Genomic DNA, 27,913 nt, shown 5'->3' with positions numbered 1-27,913 from the left:
TGTGTTGTGGGTCATGGATTTGAAGGAGGAGTTTTATGATGCTGTGGAGGAGGTTTGCAAGATTGATTTCGCGGGGGGGAAGGGGGGGGTGGATATGGGGAGGTATCTGGGGGGGTTGATTGCTGGGTATGATTTGTCGGGGGAGTGGGGGTTGTTGGAGAGGGCGGGGGAGTTGGGGGGTTTGTTGATGGAAAAGGGGAAGGGGCGAGAGGGAATGAGGACGGGGGCTTGGTTGGAGTTTACACGGTTGGGACAGCTGATCGGTGATAAAAAGTATTGTGATACTGCGAGGGGGGAGGTGGATGTTTTGGAGGAGGGGCAGGAGAGGACGAAGTTGAGGGGGTTGTGGCCTGTGAAAGGGGCTGAAGGTGATGAGGTTTTTGGCCTGGAGAAGGGGGCGGAGGGCGTTTATGGCAATCTACTCAAGACGGCGGCTTTGCTCGGAAGGAGGAGAGAGGGGAGGTTGGAGAGGATGTGGAAAGAAGCCATGGGGGTGGCGGAGGATTGGTTGCTCTTCCGGCCCATGCTCGCGGAGGAGGATAGGGATGAGATGGGGGATAGGAGGGATGTACTGTTGGTTGGTGAGGCGAGGATGAACGGGGATGAAGTAGAAACGGCGCCAAACGTTCAGCATTTGGGCTGCTATGCGGGGGGGATGTTTGGGCTGGGAGGGAAGCTGTTTGGAAACGAGGAATATGTCAAGATTGGGGAGCAGCTCACCCGGGGTTGTGCGTGGGCTTACGGGGCGTTTCCCACGGGTTTGATGCCAGAGGTGCTCGAGGCAGTTCCTTGCGAGGGCGACTGGAGGGACGGGCCGTGCAAGTTTGATGAGGACAAGTGGCGGAAAGAGGGCAGCAAGAAGCTGAGGAAGCCGTTCAAGTCGGTGAAAGACCCAAAGTACCTACTCAGACCGGAGGCTATCGAGAGCTTGTTCGTCATGTTCAGAATTACGGGAAACAAGGAGTACCAGGAACTGGCATGGGAGATGTTTCAGAGCGTGGTCGGGGCTACCGAGACGGAGCTGGCGTTTTCTGCAATCAGCGATGTCACTGTTCATGGCCTACTGAAGAAGCTGGATTCGATGGAGGTAAGCGCCACTCAATCTCAAGGCTTGCCACTGATTACTGACATATCCTGATCATGTTCAGAGCTTCTGGCTAGCCGAAACACTCAAGTACTACTACCTCATCTTCTCACCACCAGACCTCATCAGCCTGGACGAATGGGTCCTCAGCCCAGGAGCACATCCCTTCCGCCGAGACAGCAGTGGGTTCATCACCCGAGGCTTCGACGAACCCCCACGCCCAAAAAAGAAGAAGAAAAAGAAACCAGGAGTACCATGAATGCCAACCTGGTCTACAGGGAACTATTACAACAATAAATCTTCAGGGTCCACGGGCAGGCCCGTCCACATGGATGGGTTGAGATATTTGTCGGGAGTGGACCTGAGTTCTTTTTTCACGAGAAGCCTAGCAGGAAGGGTGTCCCTGGACGAAGGACGTCCATTACGAAGGGTTCGGGTCCGGCTTACCTTGGCTGTGCCATATAGCCGGACGTGAGGAAGTTGCTGGACGGCCTCTCTCACTGCGTCCAATACTAGGTACATAATTCGAGCGTTGGACAACCCGAAAGACTGGCGACGGAGATGATGACAGACGCGTGGAACAAATTTCCAATTACAAAAACACAATGAGAAGGCGCATCTACGGAGTTTCGTTGGGAGTTCAAATGGCTTGCGGGTCTGAGAATGAATCTTGGAAGAGGAGAGGATTGGGCTTGGTTCAAAGCTCCGGATACCCTTGGGTTTGTGGTTTCTTTTTGGCACTGGATGACCTAGGCGCTTGGGCGGGATAGGCAATGTACGGTAGTTGTACGGGCAGACCAAGATGGCAGATGGTGGACAAGAACACTGCCAATCAGAGATAAAGAGTTTCATATTCCTGCTTCATCGGCAGTCTCCAAGGCTGGTTGGTTGAAGTCCCGTCGAGAATATGCGAACGAGACATACCATTGTCTACCCTAACCCTGGGCCAAGCAAGTCTGTGATGGCTGAAAATTCCACTTTGAGCTCGACGCTGCTAACCACTGCAGTTCATTTCACGACTCACACCTCACCCCATCTCACACACGAACTCACACAGAAACTTTCTCACTATGCATTACATAAAACTACTGCGACCACCAGTGGTCGAGTTCGTCGGATCAGAACGATGCCTCCGATTAGTACTCGCCGTCACCACCGACCTCGGGGACTCGTTCTTCTCACCCAAAGACCCAGTTGAGCTCCTTGTGGTCGGCGCTTACACGACGACAAAAGATGGAAAAGAGCAACTGGTACCAGTTATCCTCACACAACGAAATATGCCAAAATGGAAGGCTGGGATGAGAGTTCTCAAACTGGATCTTCCACTGCCTCCACACCCCATCAAAACGATCCAGATTCGGCCGGCAGACCGCCAACTTACAGCTCTTGGAACGACAGACATCTACCCACCAACGGGCCAGGGACTCATTCTAGCGGCATTCTCTGATGTCTCGCTGGACAGGAACACAGCAGTACCTCCTGTGTGCTTTCGGAGTTTGAGGCTGCCAACAGCCGATAACCAGACGCTCCAAGTGGAGGAGGATATGGGGGATAGCATAGCCCGGCACATCTGGGACTCTGGGATTGCCACTGTGTCTCTCCTGGCCGACATGTTTCTGAGCACCAGCCCGAAGGGAAACCCAATGCCCGCCTTGAAGCAGCTCCTTCAACAAGACCGGGACAGGCCACTGAACATCCTCGAAGTAGGCTGCGGCATCGGGACACTAGGCATAGGGGTGGCCCGGCTGCTTGCTTTGAAGAAGGCTCCCAGACAGACGACAACTCGTATCCTCATGACTGATCTCCCCGAGGCTGAAGAACGAGCCAGAGCGAATATCGCCCGGCAAGCGGAAGCTCTCAGCCAAGCACCAGCACCCTCGCTAGACTTTGAGAGCCTCGACTGGATAGACGGGCAGAATGGCGTGTTTGGAGCGCAGGTCCAGGATAATACTTGGGATCTGATTGTCGTGAGTGACTGCACCTACAACACGGATACTTTGTCACCGTTGGTGCAGACGCTTTCGGCTCTTCATGGCCATTCCGGCGAGCAGTCGGTCAGGCCAAAGGTCTTTTTGTCGACAAAGTCAAGACACTCGTCCGAGAGAGAGTTCTGGGATCTAATGGCTGCTGATGGGTGGAGTATTGAGGAGGAGGCTACACTGCCGCTTCCTCATATTGATGGGGGTGGGAATCCTGTTGAGTTGTATCTCTTTGAGAAGAAATGAAGAGATGTTGAGTCTTCTGTCCTCGCGGTTGTATCCTGCCAGTCCAAGCCCATCATGTCACAAAGGGCAGCACCCCGATGACTTCAATAAGGTAGATATAGGTCCGACCACAGCTCGCGGTACCTGCATCAACCGTCCTGGTGGATGACCGCATGTGTGACCACACTGGCCAAGAACATCGTGACATCCCAACTCAACAAACAATGGACCTCCCAGTCACCAAAATACTTGTCGCCTGACAAATCTCCAGATCTTCCACCCGAGTCATCCCATCTTGTAGTACACCTTTCCACCAATGGCATCATCTCAAAATAGAATATCGAAGCGGATCTTCAAGATGGACAGTTCTCGACCCATCTCGACCGTTGGAAAGCCGTTGCAGATTGCCCAGCGATGTGAAATACCTCTTCTCTGATTGGTCGACAGGAGGTGTAAGCAGCCAATCAGCTCCGGCCAATGACCCAATCAGGTGGTTCCTGACCAAGCCTCGCCCCGCAGGTCTCAGCTTGCGGAACAGCCTTACGGACCAACTGCCAGTTGATGTCAGGTCGGCAGTTGGATACTGAACTTGTATAAGAGAGGCGGTCCTTTGATTGTCTTCCATTCAATATCACACATCACACAATTAACAGTCGGCAACTTATTTGAACTATAGTTCTCACCAACCAAGTACTCTTCTCTCAACAACAACCACCATCACCGCACTACTTACACCACCACAAAAATGACCGCCCCAACAACCTGCTGCCGCTCCTCCAACAACAACGCCTCCTCGGCCGAGTGCGTCTGCGCCAAGCAAGCGACCTGCTCCTGCGGGAAGCAATCCGCCCTCCACTGTTCCTGCTCCGCCGCCGCGACGGAGAACACGGTCGCCGGACCGAGATGCAGCTGCCGTGCTAGACCCGCGGGCCAGTGCACTTGCGAGCGTGCCGCTTCGGAGAATGTGACGCCTGTGAAGGCTTGTGCTTGTGGTTCAAGACCTGCTGGTAAGTTTTGGATGAGAGAGAGAGAGAGAGATTGGGAAAATGGATTGTGGCTAATGAGAGGAATAGATGCTTGCACCTGTGAGAAGGCTGCTGATGGGGGGTTCAACCCGGAGGATGAGATTGATTTTACTACCAAGAAATAAGTTTACTGAACTTGTCTCTATGGGAAGGTCTTTCTGGGTTGGGGTCTGAGGAACAGCATTGCATGGCGTTTGGGGGTTTGTTATGGGAATTTGACATGACCGGGACAATATCTCGACAGAGGCCGGGACGGACAGGACGGAAGGGGCATGGAAGGGTTATGAAGACCTGGTTGTCTGAACTGGGCCATCAAACTGGGTTGGGTAAAAAGAGAAATAGGGATATGATAATAAAAAATGCTTATCGACGATTCGACTTTGACAGGAATCGTGGACCTTTGCTCGGATGCGCTTGAGTGTGGGGAAACTGGTGGCTGTCTTTGAAGACAGCTCCTGTTGCTGACCAGTTAGGCGTTATCAAAAGCCTTCGCAACTGTCCTTGAAAGTATCAGGTTTCAGAGTCTTTGTCGAACTCCCCAATTCTTGATTTAATGCTCACAGCTGCCAACTTGGTCCCTACCGCAAAGCAAGAATACGTGGGGTTACAGAGAGGGGTAGTAGGGGTGTTTGTTGGACCATTGATAAGAAGATCATGATGCTATCGAGAGAAAGAAATCGAGTGGCGGGTGAGTTCTGCAATGCAGGCCATCAGATCGGGAACAGTGTTTGCAACGTGTCAGCTCCAGCGACGCACCGGGCAGCGTGATGCCAGCCTTCAGGTGCTGATGGATAGCGCCGTATTGCTATCAGATCTGGTGATATCTTGGAGTTGATCATCAGATGAGGGGACTCCTCTCCTCACCCTGGCAACTGATGTCGTCGCGAACTGGCGCGCAAAGGAAATCACCGAGGCAAGGGAAGCTCGCCTCTGACCGCCCGGCAGAATCTCCCCAAAGCTCTTCAGGGGGCCGGCGCCACTGTTGCATTGGCTGACAGGGGTTCATTAAGAATTCTCACGGAGCACGTCCCTTATGAGCTCATCGAATTGGAAAGGTCGAGCTGCTGACAGAGTCAACAAAAGCGACGACAGCAGCAAGGGAAATAAAAGTACCAATTGTATAATGGTATTGTTGGCAAGGTTACAATTGATCTCGATGGGGCAGTAGAGTAGGCAAACACGATCAATAAGGGCACAATTGAAGAATAATAGGGCGCACCATATTGCGGGCCCCATTGTGGAAGACCAACCCCCCTGCAAAAACAAGAAAAATAGCGGGAACCCATCCAACCCGAGCCCAAAAAAGTCGTGCGCGCCGGCCCAAAATTCCTCCCTCGAACCCTTAACCCTCTCACACCTCGACACCCCGATCCATCGACTGTCAACAAAGACACCAAAAAAAAGGTCGCGACTCTACCACCATCTTGTCCCTGTTGAGCCTCACAAGCACCATCTTTGCCCTCTCCACGTCTTTCTCACAGCCCTCTTTACCTCTCCCTCACAAAGCGCCTACTCAGGACATCACAGACCATCGCGTCAACAACACGAGCCATGCCTCCCAAAAGAGCTGCCGCGACAGCCGCGAGCGCTGCGACCAAAAAGACGGCTGTCGCTACCACCACCACCAAGAAGACCACTGCCACGACGGCTACCAAGAAGACTACTACTGCTGCGGCGACCAAGAAGACTGTCGCTACCACCAAGAAGGCTGCTGCCGCGCCCAAGAAGGCCGCCGCTGCTCCCACGAAGGCCGCGCCCAAGAAGGCCGCGCCCAAGAAGAAGACTGTCGCTGAGGTTGCCCCCGAGTCTGATAAGGAAAACACGGAGGAGCCTGAGAAGAAGGTAGTTACCACCAAGAGAAAACGCACCCGGGATGACGAGGAGCAAGCCCCAGTCGCGTCGAGTTCCGAGGACGAGATTGCCCAGGAGCCTGTCGACGCGCAGGCGCAACCGGCCAAGAAGAGAAAGGTCGCCGCTCCTAAAGCCCCCGCTGCGAAGCGCCCTGCCCGCGTCCTGAAGGCCATCAACGAGAAGCCCGAGCGTGTTCTCGACATGTTTGTGTTTGGCGAGGGCACCGCTGGCGAGCTCGGTCTTGGCAGCGTCAAGGTGGACGGCAAGAAGCCCATCGATGTCAAGCGTCCCCGCCTGAACCCCAATGTCTCCAATGTTGTTCAGATTGCTTGCGGTGGCATGCACGTTGCTGCTCTTACCAAGGACAACAAGATCTTCACCTGGGGTGTCAACGACCAGGGCGCTCTCGGACGCGACACCACGTGGGATGGTGGGCTCAGAGATGTTGAGGATGAGGACGATGACAGTGATGACGAGGACGACACTGGCATGAACCCCAAGGAGAGCACTCCTGCCGAGATTGACACGAGCGGCCTCCCCGAGGGTATTGAGTGGGTTCAGGTTGTTGCCAGCGACAGCGCGACTTTTGCTCTCACCACCACTGGCCAGGTCTATGGATGGGGTACATTCAGGGTAAGACACAACAACTCTCTGTACGACGCGATCTTGTTCTAACATTTGCCTCCAGAGCAACGAGGGTGTACTGGGCTTCAGTCGTAGTGTTGGCATTCAGAGGACCCCAGCCCACGTCCCCGAGCTGTCCAAGATCAAGCAGCTTGCTGCCGGTCTCAACCACATCCTCGCCCTCGACGAGAAGAATAAGATCTACGCCTGGGGCGCCGGCCAACAAGCCCAGCTTGCTCGCCGTCTCCTCGAGCGCGACGACACCGCTGCCCTCTACCCTGCCGGCGTTGGTTCTCTCCCCGGCCGCGCCAAGGCCGTCAAGCTTGCCTGCGGTTCTTACCACTGCTTCGTCATTGACACCAAGGGCCGTGTCATCAGCTGGGGTCTCAACAACTACGCCGAGTGCGGCCACGAGGACTCTGTCGGCGTCGACGGCGGCTACGTCATGCGTCCCCAGATTGTCGAGTCGCTCAGCGGTTACGAGATTGCCGACATTGCCGGCGGCGAGCACCACTCTTTGGCATGCACCACCGATGGCAAGCTCCTCACCTGGGGCCGGATTGATGGCCACCAGGTCGGTCAGCCAACCGGTTCGTTCACCGAGGACAATACTATTTATGACGACCGCCAGAAGCCAAGAATCCTCGTCGTCCCTACCGAGATCCCCGAGGTCAAGGATGTTGTCCAGGTCGCCGCTGGCACCGACCACAGCTTTGCTGTCACCAAGGATGGCAAGGTTTACAGCTGGGGTTTCTCGGCCAACTACCAGACTGGCCAGGGGACTACGGATGATATCGAGTCGCCAACACTTATTGACAACACCGCCATCAGGGACAGGAAGATCGTCTTTGCTGGTGCGGGCGGGCAATACGGTATTGTTGCTGCCGAGAAGGAGGAGGCTCAGAATTAGGCGGCTTCTGATGAGGATGAGGAGACTGCCCCTGAAGATGAGGGTGTTAGTCCTCCTCTTCCTGAAGATGAGGGTGCCACTGCTTCTGATGAAGAAGCTGAAGGGGGTTGCTCCTGATGGGAGTCCCTTCTGATGATGACGATGAGGGGCAGTGTTTCTTCTGGAGGGTCAGGATCAAGAAAGAGGAAGAGAGACAGCGACTCGGAGGATGAGGAGGATAGTGCCCGTCCACCGACCACGAAAGAAAAGAGCGAGGGATGTGCTGCGCTCGTAGGACGATGCGGAGGATGAGTTTGCGAGGGATGAATTGACGAATTGAGGAGACTACCGTGAGCTAGGAAGAGGTTGAGAATTCTCGAGATTTTTGGACGAGATTTGAAGGGGCATGTCGTCTTTGTTGTCTGTAACGGTCCAATGGGTCATGACGGCCTGTTGTGTGGTCAGCGAGGAGAAAAAGGGGGGAGGGGGTTGTTTGTTCAATATATTAGGGGTGTTTTTTTCTTTCCTCGGGCTGGGTTTCCATCACGGCACGGGGGATTCTTCATACATGGTGTTTTCGGTGGGCGGTGGGGAGGGGAGAGGGGGCAAATGGTTTTTTTCAGATGGGTCGGGCTCGTTGTATTTGACGTTTTCACTTTTTGCCGCTCTCGGGTCTCGTGCTACAAAGCATAGAATATAATGGTGGAACAAGAAAAGGGGGGGGGGTCGTGGCAGGATAACTACCACACAGACTTGCGGACTGGACATGAAAGCATTTGCATTAGCGGAATCAAATCAAAAGAGAGAGCCTGAATAAAAATTTCAAAAGCGGGAACGTGTTTTTATAATATATATATTCTGTTTTTCGCACTGTGGTGTTTGGCTTGGGAGGTACTAAAGGCATTCAGATAACAGGTGCTTCTGTAGATGGAGAAAGGACTTGGGATGACGAATGAAGATTTAACCAATATGCAAACCCATAACCTCTTGGCCATAGTTCAACGTGATCAAAAGCAGCACAACTAGCAGCTGGACGTGTCAACTTGGCCAATATTCTTCCATCAATACAGCGCTCTCATCCCATCTGATATTCAATATCATCTGTCATTATACTAATACACCAAAATAAACCCCTCTCCCCAACTCCATCACACCGCCCCCATTTTTAGCAATAATCATAATAATATCAACATAATCACCGCGCTATATTTCTTCCCACTCCCCAGCCTCTTCCCCATCTCACCAAATTCAACCCTGCATCCTACCCCGTCTTCCCTTCCTACACCTTCCCTGCCTTCCCCCCCCTGCTACTAAAAACGCCCATGATCCCAAACCCGACATAAAACAATGCCAACGGATACGCCACCAAAAACCTCTGCCTGTTCATCCCCCCCACCGAGCAAAAGATTCCACTGGCGGCATAACTGCTCCATAACACCGCCAAGGTAGTCAAGAAAATCCCGAGGGGTGTCGCCATGGGCATGACGATTCCGACTAGGGAGGTGGCTACCAGTGGGAGGAGACAGTACCCTAGTACCGAGGCGGATCGGGCAAACGTCAATGTGGTCGTGGCACCGGATTGGGACTGGGAGTGGTGGTGGACGGGCGCGCCGGGGTAGGATGATTGACCGGGGGCGGAAGGAACGGCGGTGGAGGGGTCGACGGGGGGTGCCATGAGGGAGAGGATTGTGTGGAGGGATACTGAGCCGAGGACGGCGAGGCCGTAGATGAAGCCGAAGTGGACGGAGCCGGAGAGCATGAGGAAGGTTCCGAACTGGGAGAAACAGGTTAGAAAAGGATGAGGGGGGTGAAAAGGAGGGGGGACGTACAAGGAAAAAGAAGAGGACGGGACCGGCGAGGTCGGAGTCGTCCATTAGGTGTTGGTCTACGCGGGAGAAAGGGTTTAGGACGGCGAAGGTCTGGGGAGTAAATATGTTAGTTTGATCATGCCTGAGAGATGGTGAGTTGTGGGCTACTGACCTTGCGCTGGATCTTTGTGAATGATACCCCCAACTCCTCCAATAAGGGCGGCTCCCCGTCGTACCCCTCTGTTGAAAAGGCGGCGAGCCAGCCTGTTCTTAGCCCACCTTGCTCGTCCATGCGGCCTGATACTCCTGGGGCGCCGGCGAAGCCAGAGGTGAAGCTGCTGCCGAAGCCGCCGGAGGAGGGACCGCCATAGCCGTAGGATGCTTGTGATGGGGTCGCGTGGCCAGATACTGGTTGTGCGTAGTTGGACTGGTAGAACTGGAGGCCAGGGTTTGGCTGGGCGGGGCCGCCGCCGTAGTAATTTGACATTTTTGGGGGCTTCGAGTGTTCGCGATGTGGTGATCTGGTGTCCCTGTTCGTATGTCGTGTTCAGGGGATCGTCGACGGGGGAGCTGTATGCATGCAAGTTACTCGGTCGTGGAGGTCACTCGAGGTTGTCGAGTTGGATGCTGATTGTCGACTCGTAAGTCTTTGAAGCTCTCGGTATCGCTCGTGATGTGTCAGTAAAGAGCGTGGTGGTGGACAATTGCGTGGACAATGACCAGGATTGTTAACTGACAAAGTTGCGATGTTGCATCTTTCAGATGTCAAGCTCCCTGCGCCAGCACTGGCCAGGCGGCGTCACCAAGCCGCTTGGCGGGACGGGCCAAGCGTGAAGGGTGCCAAGACGGGCTGTTGCCAACTGTTGGCTACGATTTAAACAGCTGTCACAACAGCTTGCCGGCAATCGGCGGCGCGGCATCTCGAAGGCGGACAATTTTTCGAAGCATGGGTTCGGTCATGTTGCTGTCGCTTCTGTGAATTTCCACACCACTACCACCACCACCACCACCCACTGCCGCCGACGACCACACAATCTCACCGCCACCTTCCCTCCTCCCTTACTCTCACCCAACACAAGGAAGGCTTGCAAGGTCGCCGACGCCTGCTTGTAGTTCAAAATGGTAAGCATCGGCATACCTTGTTCTCACCACCCTTGCAACTAACCAACACCCCGCCCAGGCCTACCGCCTCATAACCCAAGTCGTCCTCATCGGCACCCGCGTTCTCGGCCGCTCCTTCGCCGAAGCCTACAAGCAAGCCGCCGCCTCCTCGGCCTACCAACGCGCCCAGGCCCAATCCGGCAATGGCACCGCCGGCCGCGCCAGCCTCAGCAGCGGCATGACCCTCGACGAAGCCTGCAAGATCCTCAACGTCAAGCCACCACAAAAGGGGGAAGCCAATATGGAGGAGGTCATGGAGCGATTCAAGCGCTTGTTTGACAACAACGACCCCAAAAAGGGCGGTTCATTCTACCTGCAGAGCAAGATCCTGCGCGCGAGGGAAAGGATCGAGGCCGAGGTGCGCCCACATATGGAGAAGGCGGAGCAAGAGGCCGAGATAAAAGAGGGGTGGAATCCAAAGCTGTACAAGGATAAGAAATAAGACGTTTTCTTTCTCCAGGGGGAACGACATATCGAGCGAATGGGTGACAGGTTGGGCCAAGACGACTGACAACGACTGCTCGAAGACGGTATCGAAAGACGACACTTGCACCACAGCCTGGCCATCGACCGCATTGTATACAACATCTTCACTCGACTTTTGTTTTTTTTTAAAAAAAAATGGGGCAGGCAGGCGGGCGTGCATGCGGCGGGCAGGCCAGGCGTTATGAGGGATATTTTTGGGTAGAATTTGGGCGGCGAGGAGCATTTCATCAGCTATGCATTGGGTTAGAACTGCCACGGCCCCGCCTTGTGTTTTTAATACTGTACATTATGTAGGTAGCGGGTATGGTGATGAGCTACGAACTGGAGGGGCGCATCCCTGGACGAGGTCTAGTGGACGGCTTTTGTGGTGGGGAGGGAAAAGCAAATCCGAATCAGGTTCACAAACTCGGTCCGATTTATAATGTGGTTTTATTGCAGAGAATGAGTTTGGGAGTTCTAGAAGCTTGCTGACATCATGCAATAGTCTGGTCGTGTTGGCGTTGGTACCCTTCCGGGGACTCGGGACCTTGTCTGATCTTCGTCGATCACGCAGTCGCTCAGCATCACGGCTTGAGAACTATCAGCACAAGGACTTGAAGTTCCCTGCCATAGCAACGGTACTAAACTGTGCCTGACAGCAAGGTTAACTTGGAGTAGACCTTTTGCTTGGCTAGGTCCGTTGTCTCGACATCGTCATTGTCGGCAAGGTGACTGGCGGCATATTGGCTCAGGAAAAGCTCAACAATTGAAAGTGCTCAAATCGAGCACGAGAAAGGTGCTCTTAGTGCTATCTCACCCGTGTGACTCGGACGGCGTGTCATGCCAGTTATGCCCTCATTGAGCGTGAACCGAGATAAACGTATCCTCGCTCGCCAAGGAACTCAGGGGAGTAGCTTTCTCGACAACTTGGAGATCCCGTGGACAAACTTTGCTCTTTTTATTTACTGTCCAACAAGAAGGCAAAACACACCGACAAGCCGCTTTCTGACCTCGACAGGGATCAGGAAGTATACAATCGGATCCGATGCACCCGGCCCCCCGCATGAACCGCAACACCTGCAGCTGCGAGATCTGACCGCATGTCATCTCATCACCATCGCTATATGCCGGCACCCGCCGGTCAAGAGCGCTCAGACGACAGCTCCACTCCAAGATGACATCCACACAAGTGGTTCACTTGCAAACCTGCGAGAGAATGCACAAACATTGAAGATGCATATGCGGCCAGCAGATGGCCTGGGATCATGACAGCTCCTATCAACGTCGCGATGTCATCAGTCGCAGCTTCTCGATATTCACTCTGTCAGGGCGAAGATATCGATACCAGTGACAGGCCTGGGCTGTCACCTATGCATAGCAATAGATGGGATGTCTAGGTCAACCACACCTGGCCATCCCATCTATCGACCACCACCCCATTGATCTCATTCATACAGCAGCGGCTCGAACCCCAGCATTAATAGGCTTCCCCGTTCATCAAGCTTCCAGAAGCTTTCGAGGCTTCGGATGCCGGTCAGAGCCTGACCACAAGAAGGCTGGTTCAGTGCCATCCAAGGCTCCCACTGGCTGCTCCGACCACGAATCTGTGGTACCAGATCACTGTGGCTCCGCGATCGCCCTCACACATCATGCCTTGGCTACCCAGCTTCAGTTGCACGTCGTTCTTGAGCTTCGGTCGACAGCTTGGCGTCATTTCGGATCAAGGAAGCAGTCTCTTCCCATCTTTTTCTATCGTTCTGAGATCAACACCTGATGCGGAGTGCAGAGTGCAAGGCACCATCGCGACGGTTCCGCTACCGTGGGAAACACCTATCCTCCACGCCATATCCCCCACACTCCCCGGAATGTTCCTATTTTCTCTTTCGCCCTATCTCATCAAGTCGATCTATCTCGTTCTCCCCACACGAGGCTTGATGTCCGTTCATTGCGTTTCTTTCTGACCACAGTCGATATTTATCCAGGCCGGCACTGACCAGCAAGGCTTCCACTCTTTTTCATTTCCTTCTAGCTTCTAGGAGCTTCACCTCTTCAGCACAAGGTACTCGGGCCCATAATGCCATATGTTGATGTTGAAAACCTTGGGCAGCCTCGTCCTGGGACTCACAACTGCGGCGCTTGGGAATACTCAACGGCTCTCAGGTCCCTCATCTGAGCTAGTTCTTGGTGATATACGAATAAAAGCACACAGTTTGGTAGATGGCGAGACAAAGCATCAAAGAGCTATGGGGAGAATTGGGCAATTGGGAGACAGTTACACGAGGCCAACGGATATTTGTAGGTCCCTCAGCGAGAAAACTACAGAATCTTCATCAAGACGACCAAGGAGAAGGAGACAAAACACAAAAGATACAACAGGTGATGCAGATTCGACACGGGCTGTGTGTCAAGGCAAAAATGGCACAACAATCGACTGCCTGGAAGAGATTGGATGCTGCATGTTGCCGACTGGAGAAGCAGCATGCTGTTCAGCGGCCGGTGTCACATGTGACGAGAGTGACTGTGTTCAGACAACTGCTTCGATGTAAGTTACTTCCCGCAACTAATATCCAGGCTGGCAGTTGAAGACTAACAACGACAGCAGACCGCTGCCGGCAGCATCCAGTTTGGCCATTATCACCGTCACACAAACCATCACCAGCACGGTCACCTCCTTTGCAGAGACCAGACTTGCTATTATTACCAGCACCCAGCTTCTCACTTTTATTAATCCAACACAGCGTACAGCTACTTCGACGGTTACTGTAACGTCTTTCGTAAGGAGGGCAAAACGAACCTTTGGAAGCCTTGTTGAGATTACGCCGGTTCAAACGCGTCTTGTCCTGGCGCCCACTAGCAGTCCGGAACCCCGTACAACCCCAATACCGAGTAGAGAGTATATGGGAGTCAGAGCTGCGGTCGGGAAACGGCAAGAGGCAACGCTCACTTCCACGGTCGTGATCAGAACGACGGTCTTTGTTCCTGGTGTCACGACAAGAACACTTACCAATATCGTTTTCTCAACCACGCTGGCGGCTCCCAACGCAGCTACCACAGTCTTCGTCACCACAACCGTCTTTAGACCTTTGTCCTCGAGCACAACGACCGTACCGGAGGCTACAGTACCGATGGACCAGTCCCCAATAGGACCCACACCCTCCTCAACGACCGGTTCCGAGTCAGCTACTTCTCTCACACCAACAGACTCAACAGAGACCACACACCCAATTGAGCCCACGGAACCACTCCCCACCGATTCTCCGGCTCTAAGTTCAGCCACCCCCTCTTCACCGGCGCCAACCACTTTGGCATCTTTTACTGATGTCACCACCACCACCACCATCACAACCTTCCCGTCATCAGAAACCACCACCACTTCCGTGATGGAACCAACAGGAATGGAAACAATGTCCCTCTCCCCAACTCCCACAGCGGGCCCCAACACCCCCCTCACACCCCAACAACCAACCCTCACCCCCGCCCAAATAGCCGCTCTAGTCCTAGGCATCATCCTCGCCCTCTTGCTATTCATAGCCCTCGCGTTCATCCTCCGCCGTCTGGTCATCAAAAGAAGACAAGCCCAAGCAAAGATCCGGCAGCATCTCTCCCCTTCCCCTCCGCCCCTCATGTCTGGCGGGGGGCCATCAGCACCAGCACCCACAGTCCCAACCGGCCCCTCCTCCAACAGCTCCTACAGCGGGTTGGCAGGCGAAGGGGAAGTCAGAATCGTCATCCGCCCCGCACCCAAAAGAAGAACGCAATCGAGTGGGATTGGGTATGGGCAGGGGATGGTGTGGCCTTTGCCGCCTGGGAGATTGTCCGCTCAGTCAGGGGAAGGGGGGGGGGAGTATTCTATTTTTGTGGATTCCCCTTCGGAAAGGGGAAGGGAGAAGGAGAGGGAGTGGAGTATTGCTTCTGAGAGGGGGAGTTTGGGGGATGATAATGGGCAGCAAAGGGGGGGGAGTATGTTGAGTGGGGCTGCTAGTTCGGGGTATGGGTATGGGTATGGGTATGGGTATGGGTATGGGGGGTATGGGAGTGTGAGGGGGGAGTCGTACCCTGGGTTGGGGACGCTGTTGACGCCGCCGCCGCCGCCGTTGACGTTGGCGGAGAGGAGGGAGATGGAATTGGAGAGGGAGCGGGAGGTTAGGGGGTTTAGGACGGGTTTGTTGGGGGGGCGGGATACGGATGAGAGCGCGGGGGAGGGGGGTAGTGGGAAGGGGAAGAGGCCTGTGACAAGGGGGACGGAGGATAGTGGGTTTAGGGGGGATGAGAGTGGGAATGGGGGGAGTAGCAATGATAGTCCTGAGTCGAAGAAGAGTGGGCAGAGTGGAAATGGAGGAGGCCGAGGGGCCACGCTGGGGAAGAAGGGAAGCTTTGGGGTGGGAAAAGCTTGGTGACGGTTGTACGGCCCAGCTGGGGGGTAGTAGGGCCAGTGTTGGAAGAGAATTAGGCGGGTTTAGGGGGTCCAGCTGGCTGTTGACTGAACCTGCTGGCACGGGGGGGCTGATGGTTGTCATGGAGCTACATACATACCCAGGGAAAAGTGGCTTCTGAGGAAAGGAAGCAGGTACGAAATGGAAGCATTGTTGGATAATTCTGGGCTGGAGAAATAATGGAACATCAACTTGGAGAGAACAGCTCCAAGGTCAGGGGTCTGGAGTGTGTATAGAAAGTGGTGCAGCTGTGTGCTCAGGTGCGCAAATAGATACCCCTCATACCCTGGTTGAAGAGATGAAGAAGACGAGCGTTTAGATGCCGTTGGCTATGGAAAGCAGTGCAGATTTTCTGCTTCGAGCAAAAGAAGTGTATCATCCGGGCGCCGTCCCAACATAACTCCCATCTCCGGCACCCATTTCACTCAAGTTCAAAGGCGTGGTGGCGGAGTGGTCTAACGCGCAAGACTAGAAATCTTGTTCCTTCGGGAGCGTCTGTTCGAATCAGGCCCACGTCGAGTGACATTACATTTTTGTCTCGTTTGGTTGTGTGGTGGAGTGAGGTTTTTTTTTTTATCGCTCATGATAGTGTCAGAATAGTCAATGAGGCCCACTACTAAGGAATTAATATCTTGGCAGTAGGATATGAGCTGCCTGGGTCGGTTTTATAGAGGCTCCTGGGCAACTCTCCCACGTATAATACCATAATTGACACTTCTGACGACCCCATTACCTGATTTGATAGATGGCAGGGGCTGAGATAACGGTGATAACGCCATCGCTATCCGTACGTAGCTCGCTTCACTCATATCTTGAACAGCGGTTTTGTAACAGTAGAGTTTGTTGGTATTTCTGGAGTCGACAGCGTATCTCTCATTGCACCGAAGCATCTAGCTCTTTGTCTGTTGTCACGATGTAGTAGTAGATAACTCCTCATGTACCACTCAGGGGCGAGTACATGGAACGGACAAAAGCAAGGGTTAGGGTCCTGGGCTACTCCGGTTAGCTGCGGGGTTTGGCGATCTCCGTTGCATGCTGCACGTCTGCCCCTCCCCCGCGATCAAGACCCAACCCCGCCCTCCATGATCTTGAAGTTTTTTTACTCGCCAAACGCGTCTATTCTTGCCGAACTTGATCAGAATCAGGACTTTTTCGATCAGAAATTAAAGCAAAGGGTTCGTTTTCTTTGACGTAATAAATCTCCTGACTGGGCAGCGAAATCAATCCAGGTGTGGGGAGATGGAGTGTTGGACAGGGTAACCTCACGACGTCATGCAGCAAGCGCCGGACGAACTGTTGCATGCCCAGAAGAGCCGTTAAGAGATGCCCAGTGTTTGCCATCAGCTGAGCAGTTATGGTGGCTTCGAGGTTGGGCTCTGAGCGAGGTGCTGGGCAGCAGTAGAAGAAGTACGATTTTGTGAGCTTGGGTGAGGCGCCTGAACTTTCCTACTTACCTTGCCTGCGGGACACTGCATGCAGTTCGTGGTTCATGAATCTTAATTTCTGGCAAGTTCCCGCTGAGCACGGCATATCACATCGGCCCTCGATCCGGTCAGTCTGCAATATCATCGGCCATCAGCTGCAACGTGAGAATGAGACAAGTGCTGCCGGCACCCGTTGAGAACTCTCTCGGTGCTCGGTCTGCTGGTGAATCCGGCAACAAAAGGAGTGAAGGCCGAGTAATTATTAGGAGGCAGGTCAGCATCGTAACCGAGACATCCGCCAGAAGCGGTAAAGAGGCAACATATTATCATCTTTCTGTGGAGGTCAACCCCAAAGAGGACAGCACCGTGTGTGAAAAACAGTACGCTGCCATACATTCACGATGGGGGAATACTTTCCTTTTCTCCAACCAGAGTACGGAGTTGGACGTCCGCGCACGCCTTCACCTTGGAGAGAGGAGGGGGAATGTTGGAAGGGGGGGTGTACATACTGACCCCTCCTTCAACGATCGCGCTTCCATTGCAACGCTGCTACTGCACTGCGCCTAGCCCAACAGCAGCACCCGGTAAGCCTGTGGTTGAGAAGACACCGTCATACTGACTAAACCCAGATCTTGTGTCTCGCCCACACCTAAAAATACATAAGCAGGCCAGTTTCTCTGCACAATTCCTGACATGCAGTCTTGAAGGCATGCTCGTGGATAGGTTGCCTAGAGTTGTGTGTGGCTGTTTTTCCCTTCTAGAAGGGTTATGTAAGTGTGAGCACGAGATGGCGGTGCTGGGACTGCGATGTTCCAAGTTTCGGGTTTCATCGTGTGGGTGTGAAGAGGGAAGGAAGCCTGGAGATGGGATGATTCAGCAAACTTGAACTTCACCTTTCCCCAGGTTACCTTGAAGATATTGTCAATCATCCGTGAGGTGAATAACACCGTAGACATGGCAAGGAAGCGCAGCATGACAACCCCCAAATCTGGATCTCACAAGAGTCACCATCACCAACACCCCTTCACCTCACTGGCAACATAGACGCGCACGCATCATCACCACCCCAATCTATCACCCACCCTAAAATACCCAGGAATGGAAAGAGAAGTTTTTTGCGCAACAGCAAAAAAAGAATGGTGTGAACACCCATCACGGCGAATCACAGGCAGATCACAGTCACACGGCCTCGCTGATTGGCTCTGTTCCACGAGAGTGCAGCAAAGTTGGATATGCACGACATTTTTGGCGGCACTAATTTGGGGCGATGCTGAGGGTTTTGGTTCAAGGTTAGCCGCCCGCTGAACACACACTGTCAGCAAGCACTATATGTGTGGGTGTGGTGCGTGGGTAGTTCTTGCACCAAACATGGGCGGTTGAGGTGATGATCATAGGGATGAGATTATCACAAGGCTGGGATTGTGCGATAGTGCTTGTAGTGAACTTTGGGTATGTTCGGTGAGTCAACTTGGGCGCTTTACACTTTGGCGATGGCTTCCAGAAGGCTGTGTGAGATGGTGCAAAGTTGGTATGAGAGAATGTCTTGGGGTCGAAGGGTGACGCCGTGAAGGAGGACACCAGAGCTTGAGTATGGTAAAATGTGTGCACATCGGATAGGATCGCGGTGCAGTATTGATTGTCAGATGCTTCTGATCAAGCTTGGAGTCCGTCCAGATAGGTAGGTCAGGCAAGGTAGGATGAAGAGGCTCTGCTGAGGCTACTTCTGCCCCATAAGCAAACCCGCACATCTCACGGACCAGGACTGCCGTCAATATTTACCTGCTTCCAGCAGATTAGGGGTCGTAGCTAGCCTTCAGCTCATCTTTTGTTTCTCTAGTCTAGGTACCTCGGTTCTCGAACCTTACTTGACCCGGAGTGACCTCAACGTTATACTTTAGCTGGACCCCAAGCAGCACCTTCTATGGGGAAGACAGAATCCCATCTACAGCTCTACACTCAGGTATCTCAGCCACAATCTGATATCTGATCCTCACATCCATCAAGAAACATGAAACAATCCCCCAAAGACTCACCTAACGCCACCACCGATCCCATAAGGCTGAAGCTGAACCTTTCCCTTCTGCTCAGCCTCGATCCCCCAAACCTCCCCCAAACGCCCCATATTCATCAGTGGAAGCCACCTGCGGGCCATCCCATGGATTCCCCAGGCCAGATAATGCACCTTCCCAATTGTTTCCTTTCCCCCTCCCACGGGACAGTCGGCAGCCACATCCTCGGACCAGGTGGTGTGGGCATGTGAGAGGCCACGGATGCAGGTCGACACGGCTGAAGAGCATAACCAGACAGAGAAAGGAAGGCTTCCAATGCAACCCCTTTCAACGTGCAATCCCACCCAGCCACGCCAGGCCACAGTGATGGAAGGGCTGCCAACTCGTCTTTACCCGAATAACCCCAACCGAAGCCGGAGCGAGCATCAATGGCACTCTGCTCGGAAGGCTTGGGGTCTTCCCGTCTCTAGTTTCCAGCCAAAACTTCAGAAGATGGAGGACAGCAAAGGCATCATACCCAAACAGAAGATGAAAGCCAACCAAAATAACACTTACCACCCCCAACACCATCAAGAATACAAGGCTCTGGCCCAAACATACCTGCCACGAGGGCAAACCTGCACCCCCAAAACCCACCGAGAATTGGTGATCATGGTAGGTAGGGTAGTATGGCACTACCAATAAAACCACTGGCATATATAGTCCCCCAGCGTTACCTTTTCTGAGCCGCCGTCCGCGTCCCCCCCAAGACCAAGCAAAGCATGAGGCGTGGGTGTGCGCCTAACTTTTCCATCTTCTCACGCGACACAACATGCTGTGCCTGTGGGCAACAACCACTGGCTGGTAGCACACTGTTGCAGCCTTGCTTTCATTCACCATTCATCCAATCCATCGTGCCAGAACCACTACAGCTCAACAGTCAAAACATCATCATCCAAGGTAGCTGCGTTAAACCCAAAATCCCTTGGTCCCAAGTCTGCGCCAGAAAGTATATAGGACCAAGCACCGTCATCTTCGGCCCTTTCCTCACCAGCGAGAGTGGTACAAACAACCACCCCCGTGCCCCAAAATAGGGGTCTGGAAAATTCTGACCTGCTGTAGTAGCCACACACAACTTCCGCCGCCGCTGGGAAAGAACGTGGTAAAGATGCTGTGCCGCAGGGGCAGAGAGCATGAGTGTGGTGAGCAAGATTGAGGCGCAGTTTTGTCGTTCACACCCGGAAAAGAGAAAGAAAGAAAGAAAGCCACACCACGAGGATTTACTGCAAGAGATGGATGCACGATTGGGATGGGACGGGACGGGGTTACCGACCACCGGCGTCATCCTTCTCGGGGTTGGAGCTGACAGGAGGGTTCGGTGATGTACATGTTCCGGCACCGAGCAGAAAATCCGGTGGAAATGTTTGACGCCGTCAAGGTGTGATAGTGATTGTTTGTTCAGGAAAGGGCAGACAACTTTGCCCAAACCCCCACTTCGCACTTTCACTCGGCCGGCGGCTGGAAGAGGCTGTGAAAGGTGAAGTTCGTTGGGTTGGTTGGGTTGGGCAGAGGGCAAACCCACTTGTAGGGCTGGATAAGTCCACCCACCACTCATTCATGCGGTGATGGAGTTGTGCAGTCTGAAGCCAGAGCCAAACCTTTTCTCAACGTCCAACGCCCGGATCACCATGTGCCCTCCTCTAACCTTACTTGCTGTGGCCCAAGCGCACACTGCTGCAGGGAGAGAGCCGGTCGGTCGCGATAGTTTCACCCCGGCAGATCTCTCATGAGATGTTTCAGTCCCATCACCGTCATCCGTAGCCCGAAAGAAAAGAACAAACATACGCCCCCCCAAACCGCGCCTCATCCCTAGGTAGGTAGCTATCATCTGCCGGTTTTTATTCTTCCCAGATGTTTCAACTCTGCACAGTGCACCTCGACGCATTGGGGGCTAGATCTTGACTTGTCCCTTTTACACGCCCAATACCTAGCTAGGTGTTCAAGTTAGAGGATCAGATAACAGGTTAATCCTTCTCCCATCCTTCACACGGGAAAAACTCATCGGCGTGGACAGACAATCCCAAACCCACCGACCTCTTTTTTTTTTTTTTTTTTTTTTTTTTCCTTTCCCTCCAGCAAAATCGCAACCGCGTCCCGTCGCACGGGTTGGAATATTCCCCGAGAATCTGTCCGACTGCGCCTCCCAAAGAAGGTCAGATCAGGAGTCACCAATGAGAGACCAATGTCGTAAACTTCGTAAAAGGAACATGGGCAGGCAGGAAGGTGAGATGTTGTCGGCCGTGGTTTATACACGGATACCGGCTGTATAATGACACCCAACCTCCCGATGACCCGTCAATAACTGTGCGCTCGACTTTGTGCGACGAGTTGTGTCGTGTTGAGTTCGCAGCTTCTGTCGCTACCCGTGTCCAGGAACAGGAGGTGATCACATCATCGGGAGGTGACTTGCATATCGGGTTTGAGAGTTTTTCAGCTTCTGATAGATCGGCCTCTGGAGCTGATCAGAAGCAAAGATGTTTCTACAGTGTGCGAGGGAGAAAAGAGTTTAATCGAAAAAAAAAAAAAGAAATCTCGGCTGAGAAAAAAGAACGGAAGGAGGCGAACCGGCAAGATGGAAAAAAATGGCGGCCGATGCGGTCCGAATTCTTCTGTTTATCTGACCGGATGGAGAGAACGGAGGGACGTTCCTGCCATCGAATTGGTGATGCCCGCCTGGTGACACCCAAGAAGTTGTCACACTGTGCTTTTGCCTTATGTCTCCAAGCATACCCCGTCACTGTCATTAAAGTTGGGAGTGGATTCCTTGTTATGTTGACAAGTTCAGACGAACCGTCCAGGAAATAAAAGTTGGAACTGCCATCCTGACAGTGGAGGTCCCAAACTCCGCAGATGACATTTGATAGGTAGCCCTACTGATGGAGTCTTTTGTGAAGATTCTTGAAAAGCGGCATGTTCATCATGGATCCCTTGGATTAGTTCAGTTCCAATTCCAGCATCAAACTTTCATCTCATTTTCCAAAGCCAGGGGGAAAGGAAATTCATGTCATGAATCCAGATGATTGACATCCATCATCCCCTGCCACTTGGTAGTTACAAGGCAGACGTGTGTCCGACACAAGCCATCTCATTATTTTCCCTCAACCTCCCCTTTTTCCATGACATTTTGTGCGAGTGTGATGAACAAAAATCTGAGCGGCGCAAGTGAAATGTCAAAATATTGAGAGGCACAGACAAAGGAGATCCCGATGCCCTGGTGAGACTGGAACTTGCCAATAACACACTCGCATACGCGCACATACCACAAAGTGTTAGGGCTCGGATTTAGGGTTCCTTTTTATCCCCATTTTATTGGCACAATGTTTTCCAGCTGTGAGACATTACAAAATATTTTGTGATTTTTAACATGTTCTACATTCATTTATGGGCGAAAATGAGGAATGTGGTGAGATTCCCAAAAAAAATGTTGAGGCACACAAATCACAAGAGGCATGAAAAATTATTATTCAATAAGTGAGAGGGGAAAACAAAATAGTTGAGCTGTGAACTAAAATCCATATTATATCTCAAAACGTCGAACCCGAAATATTTCCTTCTAATAATTGCTAAACCGCTATTCTATTTGACCCTCGCTGCTGTCGCCCTGCCAGATATCTTGTCACAACAACAAAAACAAAAAAAATACTAAATAGAAAATGGGTATATCCATCTCGTGGGAAAGAATAAAAAAAGGTAAAGAAATGAAAGGAAATAGGGCGCGTGTAAAAAAATTCGAGGCGCCCTTGATGACAGTGTAAATGATCGAGGCTTCTTGGACGCCCAGCGATGCCGACCACCCCAAACCAAAGAGACAAAAAACAAGACAACCATTACATGGCGACATACCGCCCCGCCCCACGCCAACAGACTTGATAGTAAAAAAAAAAAAAACAAATATCCTCCGAGATCCAAAGACCTGCCCCGTGATCCATCCAAGTAGAAAACCAAAAAACCACCGGTACTTTTTGTTATCCGTGTCCCTCTCTCTCTTGTATAAAAAAACAAGTCGGCAGCTCTTCTGTTGCTGCGTTTCAATAGTAGTAATAATAATAGTAAATAATCATGTCCGATCCTGCCTCGTTTGCACATTGGGTATTGGGTATCGCTGTGGAAAGACCGGAAAAAGACGACAACACGACGCTAGGGGGAGTGATCCCCGCCCGTGTTTTATAAAGACCCCGGATGACCAAAAGAGTTGGAAAGAGACCTAATCGTACAACCTGGCTCCTGTAAATCCTTTTCGGGTTTTGTTTGTTTTGGTGTTGTGTTGTTGTCATGGCGTGATAACCATATGTGATGTGATGTGATGTGATGTGTGTGTATGTGTGTGTGTGTGTGTGTATGTGTGTATGATGTGGGAGGGGAGCTGACGCGGGAGGAAGAGGAGAAACCATGATGGCAATAATTTTACACGGTCGGGCTCCGGAGGATCTCCTCACAGTTGGTGTCGAAGCGCAGGTTCCAGAGGCGGACGGAATGCATAAAGCGCTCAGTCTTCTCTAGCTCACGCTCACGGCCGAAGAGGGTCTCGACAAACTCTACACCGGCATTCTTTCCGAGCTGGGGATCCTTCTTCTGGGTGGTCTTGACGCGAAGCATGGGGGCCTCGCACGCCTTGAGGAGCTTGCGGAGCTTGTCGGTGAGGCGGTCGCCGGCCTCGATGAAGTCCTCAACCATCTGCTTGTTCTCCAGGGCACGGATCTTGGGAACGGACTCCTCGGCACGCTTGATCTTTCCGGCCAGCTGGATCAGAAGAAGCCAAAGCTCTCCGGCCATGTCCGAAATGGGGGTGGAGGGTCCATGGTGGTAGACGGTCCAGTCATAGATCCACTTTCCAAGGGAGTTGGCATCGAAAACACTACCCAGCAGCATGATAGGCTCCTCAGTGGGATCCCAGTTCTTGAGAGAGTATCCGGGCGGGATCTTGTGCCGCTTGGCATCCGCCTCCGTGGCAGCACGGGCGGCAGGTGGTGGTGGTGGCTTCTTGTGGGGGTTGGCGGTGGGTCGGGCAGTCTGAGGTCTCTGGGGAACCGATGTTGAGCTGCGGCGAGCATGGCCGCTGATGGGAGCTGTACGGCGCTGTTCCTCAAAGCGCGGCGACGCGAACCCCGCCTCTCTCTCTCTGTCGAAAAAGGGACCGCCCTGCTTGTAGTAGTGGTAATCAGTTGCATGCCCTCTCCCAGCGTTGACAGTGAAGAAGTCCTTGCTGCGCTTCGACTTGGATGACCTCCCCGGCAGCAGGTAGGTGACACCATCGATCTCGATGAGCTCGTCCTCGTCCGACTCTCCATGCGCGTCCACGACCGGATAATAGGAAAAAGAGGTGCTGCGACGCTCCCTCCTGGGAGGCGATGCCGAGAAACTTGGCTTGCGTGAAGACCGCGATTGACTCACATTCACATTGGCAGTGGCGTACTGGCCTTCGCTATTGTACCGAGGCGAGAACGAGGGCGTCCGAGGACTGGGGAACTCGTGCCTGAATGAGGCGCCAGTGGTGCTCGGAGTGCGGAAGTGGGCGCGGGTGGCCGGTCTTTGGACCGGAGGAGGCCCATAGTAGCCGGGTCCCCGGGGTGATGGTGTCGGAGAAGGGCTGGGAAACTTGTTGTCGTCGTAGAAAAACTCCGCGGTGCGTGCGGACGCATAGGGTGAATAGCTAGCCATCGTCTCCGGCTCTTGTGATGTCCTTCGAGACATCAAATCCTATCAAAAAGAAAAACCTCTTTCTCTCTCTCTCTCAAATACCCCCTCGCCGGATGCCAAGGCTGTTGTTTGAGTCGCTTCTGCTGGGTTTTGTCGTCGAATCCGTTTGCTGTGTTGGGCGCTGAAGGGGACCAATTCACCTTGGTCTGTGGTCGGTAGGAAGAAGAGGGATGCACTGTCTTCTGATTTCTGACATATCAAGGGATCTAGCGGATGGTTTTATGCGCTGTCCTGATGGGAGCCACGGTCACCAAAGTTGCGAAGAACTCTGGTGGTTGCGAGAAGGAACTGGACGCTTCGTGGAGGTCCAGTGTTCGGCTGCTTTGTAATCGAGTGTCGGATCTCGAAGACTGTGACTTGTGAATTATTTCATGAGAGGGTTTTTTGGCGAAGCCAAAGGTGCTAAAGCAGGACGACGAGTTTTCGGGTGTGGGTGACCTTTATAAAAATGGTGGGCAGTTCCACTTGCGCACCGAAAAACAGGGGCAAGGTCTGTTCTCAGTGACCTTGAGAACTTTTCCGCTCGAGGGCTGGGGGCTGATGTGATGGTGGGGGCGTGTGCGTAAATGGGATGTGGCAGGGGGAAATGTCTCAGGGGGCCGTCTATAATCACTCCTCCCCTGCCTGACCAGGATCGCAATGTATCCTGCCCAGTCCCAATTGAATTTTCCAAACACTGTGTCTTTCTCCAGCGCAAGCACGGCCCGTCTTGCGGCCAATGGATTTCCGGATAGAGAGAGAGGAATTTCTCTGCTTCTCTTGCGTAACGCTCTCTGCGATGTTGAGATGAATCACGGGTGAATCACTCAACAAGAGTCTTCCATTTCTCTGACAGGTCCCAGGTCCTGGATTTGCGAAATTTGCGAACGGATTGCAAAACGGGAAGGCGTGCGATGTTCCCCTTCTAAGCGAAATTGGTCCACACAATGACTGGGAATATTTCAAGGTCTCTGTCCAACGTCGCGTCGAGCCCAGGCTTCATTTCAAATTCCCAACGGCCCGTGAAAATTTTCAAGAGGCGTCGACGCGGCTGTTCTGCCTGAGTGGTGTAAACGAGGCCGGGGGCGCAGGGGACAGGAAGGCTGGGAATCCGGAACAGCGGCTTGGGCCACCCTGGCCTATCTGACCACGAGAAATGTCGTGGCCTTGTGGACGAGGCTGCAAACAAAGTCGCTTAGCGCTTCGTATCAATTGCGTTTCGGGGTATATGTTGCCGCCGGATAATACTCCGTGCCTGCTGAGCTGTGAGCAATCTTGGGAGAGATGATTGTGAACCGTCGTCAGCAGATAGGTGCCTTCAACCATGTGTGATGGTGATGATCAACGGCGGCGTTGGGCTTCATCATCGAGGAGGTGCAAGATGGGATGGGCGCGTAGAGACAAGAGTCATAGTTGACGGAGTGCTCGGAAGCAGGCGAGAGGCTTGATTATGAAGGCGCCAGTTCGGTGACGTTTGCTTGCCTTCTTTCGCCCCTCTAGTGTATGAATGATCCGCCAGATTGGGATGGTGAAATGCGGGGTTGCATGTGTGAAGCTGTGACATGTTGATGATGCACACAGCGGCATCACCACCCAGATAACGTATGTAGGTCCAAGGTCCAGATGACCGTCATGTGGTTGCTGGCCACCACGTCCCTTTCCCCAACCTGGATCCCGCAGATAGCCTGGCCGGAGATCATCGGAGCCCGCCAAGCGGGAACGGTTGTCAGCGTCGTCCGGCACGGGGGACCGATTGTTCGGCGCAGGAGTGCAGGCGTTTGTAGTTCACGTGTCCCAGATGCACCAACCTGCAGGCCCGTTTGAGGTGGGGGAGATCTGGCGGGACTTGCATGCGGCCGCCTCGAGGGCCAATCACGAATTTCCATGGAATATTCCACCCCTCCACTTGCCTTCTTTTTAAATCATGGAATTTCTAATCTTTCGACATCTCCTTCGATATCCCATCCACACGTTTCTCGTTTTGGCCACCATCCACCGCTTCATATCGACCGTTGTGCGATGTTCAGCAAAATTCCAGCATCTTAAACGGAAAATTAACGTGCGACCTCGTGTACGAAGACGATCTGGAGCACGAGCTTTTCTGTCCTCACAAACAACACCAACCGCCAATCATTCTTGATTCTGCCGGTACCGAGATCATATCGCCTGAATAGAAACACTGTCACAAATCCAAGCAGCTCTGCCGTGTGTGCGTCGGAGGACGAGCGGACGGACGGCCTGGAAGATACCCATGGCATACGACCAGACCGCCCAAAAGGCTAGCAAACATTTACAATATCGCTGCCGCACCTCGCCTATCACGGTTTTTCTCAACAAGACAACAGCTTACCCAAGCCTTCGGCACGGCATCCCTTTGATCCCACTTGATGACACATCTCCGCTCACCGTGTCCTTCGCCAAAAACACCCCGTAGCATCCACAGTGAGGACACAGTATCACGGCACGGTCAAGAACAGCCGCGGGCCAATCCGTCAAATCAAGAAGCCCTGCCCATCATGCACGAAGCAACACACCATCACACGGCCTTGGTATCCTAGCGCCGTCAATGGAGCGCACACCTCCCTTCACCTTCATTTTTCGTCTCGTCTTGGCAGGCTTGGCAGTCGTACTGCCCAGTGGTGAATCCGGGCACGCTTTGTTTTTTTCTAGAAGAAGCACACCCCTACCTTGCTCGCGTCTTAACCCCCGGTCGAGGTGCACGGCACCGACCCCCGTCCATCATTTTCTTTTCTGATTGATTTGCTCCCTTTTGGCTCACCGTAAAAAATTTTCTTCCCCGAACCAATGCGATTTTCCTTTGACCCCTGGACCAGCGCCGTCGGCGAAAGGGGCGAAGCGAAAGCGACAAGTGTCGAGGGAGGACGGGGAGACGGCGAGAGACATGAGATGAGCGGCATCCAACAAAAAGCACACTTTTCCTCCCCTTCGGTGGGTGCCATCTGCCCTATGGCAACTGGTGAGTCACGATATCTAGTATACGGGGGAGTGTGGGAGTGGCATGTACGGTTTATGCTTCGCTGCCCTAATGGTTGCTGGACCCATTGTCTGATGCGTTGATGTCCAATATCAGCAGGCTGTTTGGGTGCAGACCGCTGAATGGCCAATGGGCCTGCGTCGGCACCTTCAGGATGCAGATGCACCCGGCCCCCGATTGGATTCTCGTGGATCCGCTGAGCACTGACTGGTCCATCCAAAAGCAC

General features: G+C 53.2%; 8 protein-coding genes and 1 non-coding gene across 9 annotated transcripts; 6 read left to right on the top strand and 3 right to left on the bottom strand.

The window, feature by feature from the left end:
* Positions 1 to 13: 13 nt before the first annotated feature.
* QC761_403320 (uncharacterized protein) lies at positions 14 to 1,343 on the top strand (the record flags this gene model as incomplete). Its single annotated transcript, XM_062878613.1, has 2 exons — positions 14 to 1,087; positions 1,149 to 1,343. The coding sequence occupies 2 exons, from the start codon at positions 14 to 16 to the stop codon at positions 1,341 to 1,343; spliced, it is 1,269 nt and encodes a 422-aa protein (XP_062732224.1).
* Positions 1,344 to 2,154: 811 nt separating this feature from the next.
* On the top strand, positions 2,155 to 3,309 carry QC761_403330 (uncharacterized protein; the record flags this gene model as incomplete). Its single annotated transcript, XM_062878614.1, has 1 exon — positions 2,155 to 3,309. One exon carries the CDS (start codon positions 2,155 to 2,157, stop codon positions 3,307 to 3,309), a length of 1,155 nt encoding a protein of 384 aa, XP_062732223.1.
* Positions 3,310 to 4,033: 724 nt separating this feature from the next.
* QC761_403340 (uncharacterized protein) lies at positions 4,034 to 4,697 on the top strand (the record flags this gene model as incomplete). The annotated part of the gene is made up of 2 exons (XM_062878615.1): positions 4,034 to 4,295; positions 4,362 to 4,697. The coding sequence occupies 2 exons, from the start codon at positions 4,034 to 4,036 to the stop codon at positions 4,436 to 4,438; spliced, it is 339 nt and encodes a 112-aa protein (XP_062732222.1). The 3' UTR covers positions 4,439 to 4,697.
* Positions 4,698 to 5,387: 690 nt separating this feature from the next.
* QC761_403350 (uncharacterized protein) lies at positions 5,388 to 8,518 on the top strand. The gene is made up of 2 exons (XM_062878616.1): positions 5,388 to 6,797; positions 6,853 to 8,518. The coding sequence occupies exons 1-2, from the start codon at positions 5,865 to 5,867 to the stop codon at positions 7,696 to 7,698; spliced, it is 1,779 nt and encodes a 592-aa protein (XP_062732221.1). The 5' UTR covers positions 5,388 to 5,864; the 3' UTR covers positions 7,699 to 8,518.
* Positions 8,519 to 8,717: 199 nt separating this feature from the next.
* On the bottom strand, positions 8,718 to 10,434 carry QC761_403360 (uncharacterized protein). The gene is made up of 3 exons (XM_062878617.1): positions 9,658 to 10,434; positions 9,507 to 9,596; positions 8,718 to 9,451 (listed from the first exon to the last, which is right to left on the bottom strand). The coding sequence occupies exons 1-3, from the start codon at positions 9,970 to 9,972 to the stop codon at positions 8,957 to 8,959; spliced, it is 900 nt and encodes a 299-aa protein (XP_062732220.1). The 5' UTR covers positions 9,973 to 10,434; the 3' UTR covers positions 8,718 to 8,956.
* Positions 10,422 to 11,535, top strand: PAM16 (mitochondrial import inner membrane translocase subunit TIM16). Its single transcript, XM_062878618.1, has 2 exons — positions 10,422 to 10,607; positions 10,666 to 11,535. Exons 1-2 carry the CDS (start codon positions 10,605 to 10,607, stop codon positions 11,086 to 11,088), a joined length of 426 nt encoding a protein of 141 aa, XP_062732219.1. The 5' UTR covers positions 10,422 to 10,604; the 3' UTR covers positions 11,089 to 11,535.
* A 468-nt stretch (positions 11,536 to 12,003) lies between these two features.
* QC761_403380 (uncharacterized protein) lies at positions 12,004 to 15,508 on the top strand (the record flags this gene model as incomplete). The annotated part of the gene is made up of 3 exons (XM_062878619.1): positions 12,004 to 13,653; positions 13,714 to 15,099; positions 15,364 to 15,508. The coding sequence occupies exons 1-3, from the start codon at positions 13,193 to 13,195 to the stop codon at positions 15,506 to 15,508; spliced, it is 1,992 nt and encodes a 663-aa protein (XP_062732218.1). The 5' UTR covers positions 12,004 to 13,192.
* Positions 15,509 to 15,980: 472 nt separating this feature from the next.
* Positions 15,981 to 16,062, bottom strand: QC761_0065790. The gene has a single exon. It is a non-coding gene; the product is annotated as a tRNA-Ser (tRNA).
* Positions 16,063 to 22,419: 6,357 nt separating this feature from the next.
* QC761_403390 (uncharacterized protein) lies at positions 22,420 to 26,577 on the bottom strand. The gene is made up of 2 exons (XM_062878620.1): positions 24,408 to 26,577; positions 22,420 to 24,155 (listed from the first exon to the last, which is right to left on the bottom strand). The coding sequence occupies exons 1-2, from the start codon at positions 24,705 to 24,707 to the stop codon at positions 23,421 to 23,423; spliced, it is 1,035 nt and encodes a 344-aa protein (XP_062732217.1). The 5' UTR covers positions 24,708 to 26,577; the 3' UTR covers positions 22,420 to 23,420.
* Positions 26,578 to 27,913: the final 1,336 nt, after the last annotated feature.

This window comes from Podospora bellae-mahoneyi, chromosome 4, assembly GCF_035222275.1.
Source record: "Podospora bellae-mahoneyi strain CBS 112042 chromosome 4, whole genome shotgun sequence".
NCBI classification, from domain to species: Eukaryota; Fungi; Ascomycota; class Sordariomycetes; order Sordariales; family Podosporaceae; genus Podospora; species Podospora bellae-mahoneyi.
This window is presented reverse-complemented; position numbering and strand designations above follow the sequence as displayed.

What these genes read in the sequence shown, in the direction of transcription:
- QC761_403360 (XM_062878617.1), bottom strand. Translation starts at nt 9,972, where the DNA reads ATGTCAAATTACTACGGCGGCGGCCCCGCCCAGCCAAACCCTGGCCTC. An exon ending in TCACAAAGATCCAGCGCAAG is followed by an intron (nt 9,597 to 9,657) that starts GTCAGTAGCCCA and finishes TTTACTCCCCAG; the next exon opens with ACCTTCGCCGTCCTAAACCC. An exon ending in CCGTCCTCTTCTTTTTCCTT is followed by an intron (nt 9,452 to 9,506) that starts GTACGTCCCCCC and finishes TGTTTCTCCCAG; the next exon opens with TTCGGAACCTTCCTCATGCT.
- QC761_403390 (XM_062878620.1), bottom strand. Translation starts at nt 24,707, where the DNA reads ATGTCTCGAAGGACATCACAAGAGCCGGAGACGATGGCTAGCTATTCA. An exon ending in ACGCCACTGCCAATGTGAAT is followed by an intron (nt 24,156 to 24,407) that starts GTGAGTCAATCG and finishes TACTACAAGCAG; the next exon opens with GGCGGTCCCTTTTTCGACAG.
- QC761_403350 (XM_062878616.1), top strand. Translation starts at nt 5,865, where the DNA reads ATGCCTCCCAAAAGAGCTGCCGCGACAGCCGCGAGCGCTGCGACCAAA. An exon ending in ATGGATGGGGTACATTCAGG is followed by an intron (nt 6,798 to 6,852) that starts GTAAGACACAAC and finishes ATTTGCCTCCAG; the next exon opens with AGCAACGAGGGTGTACTGGG.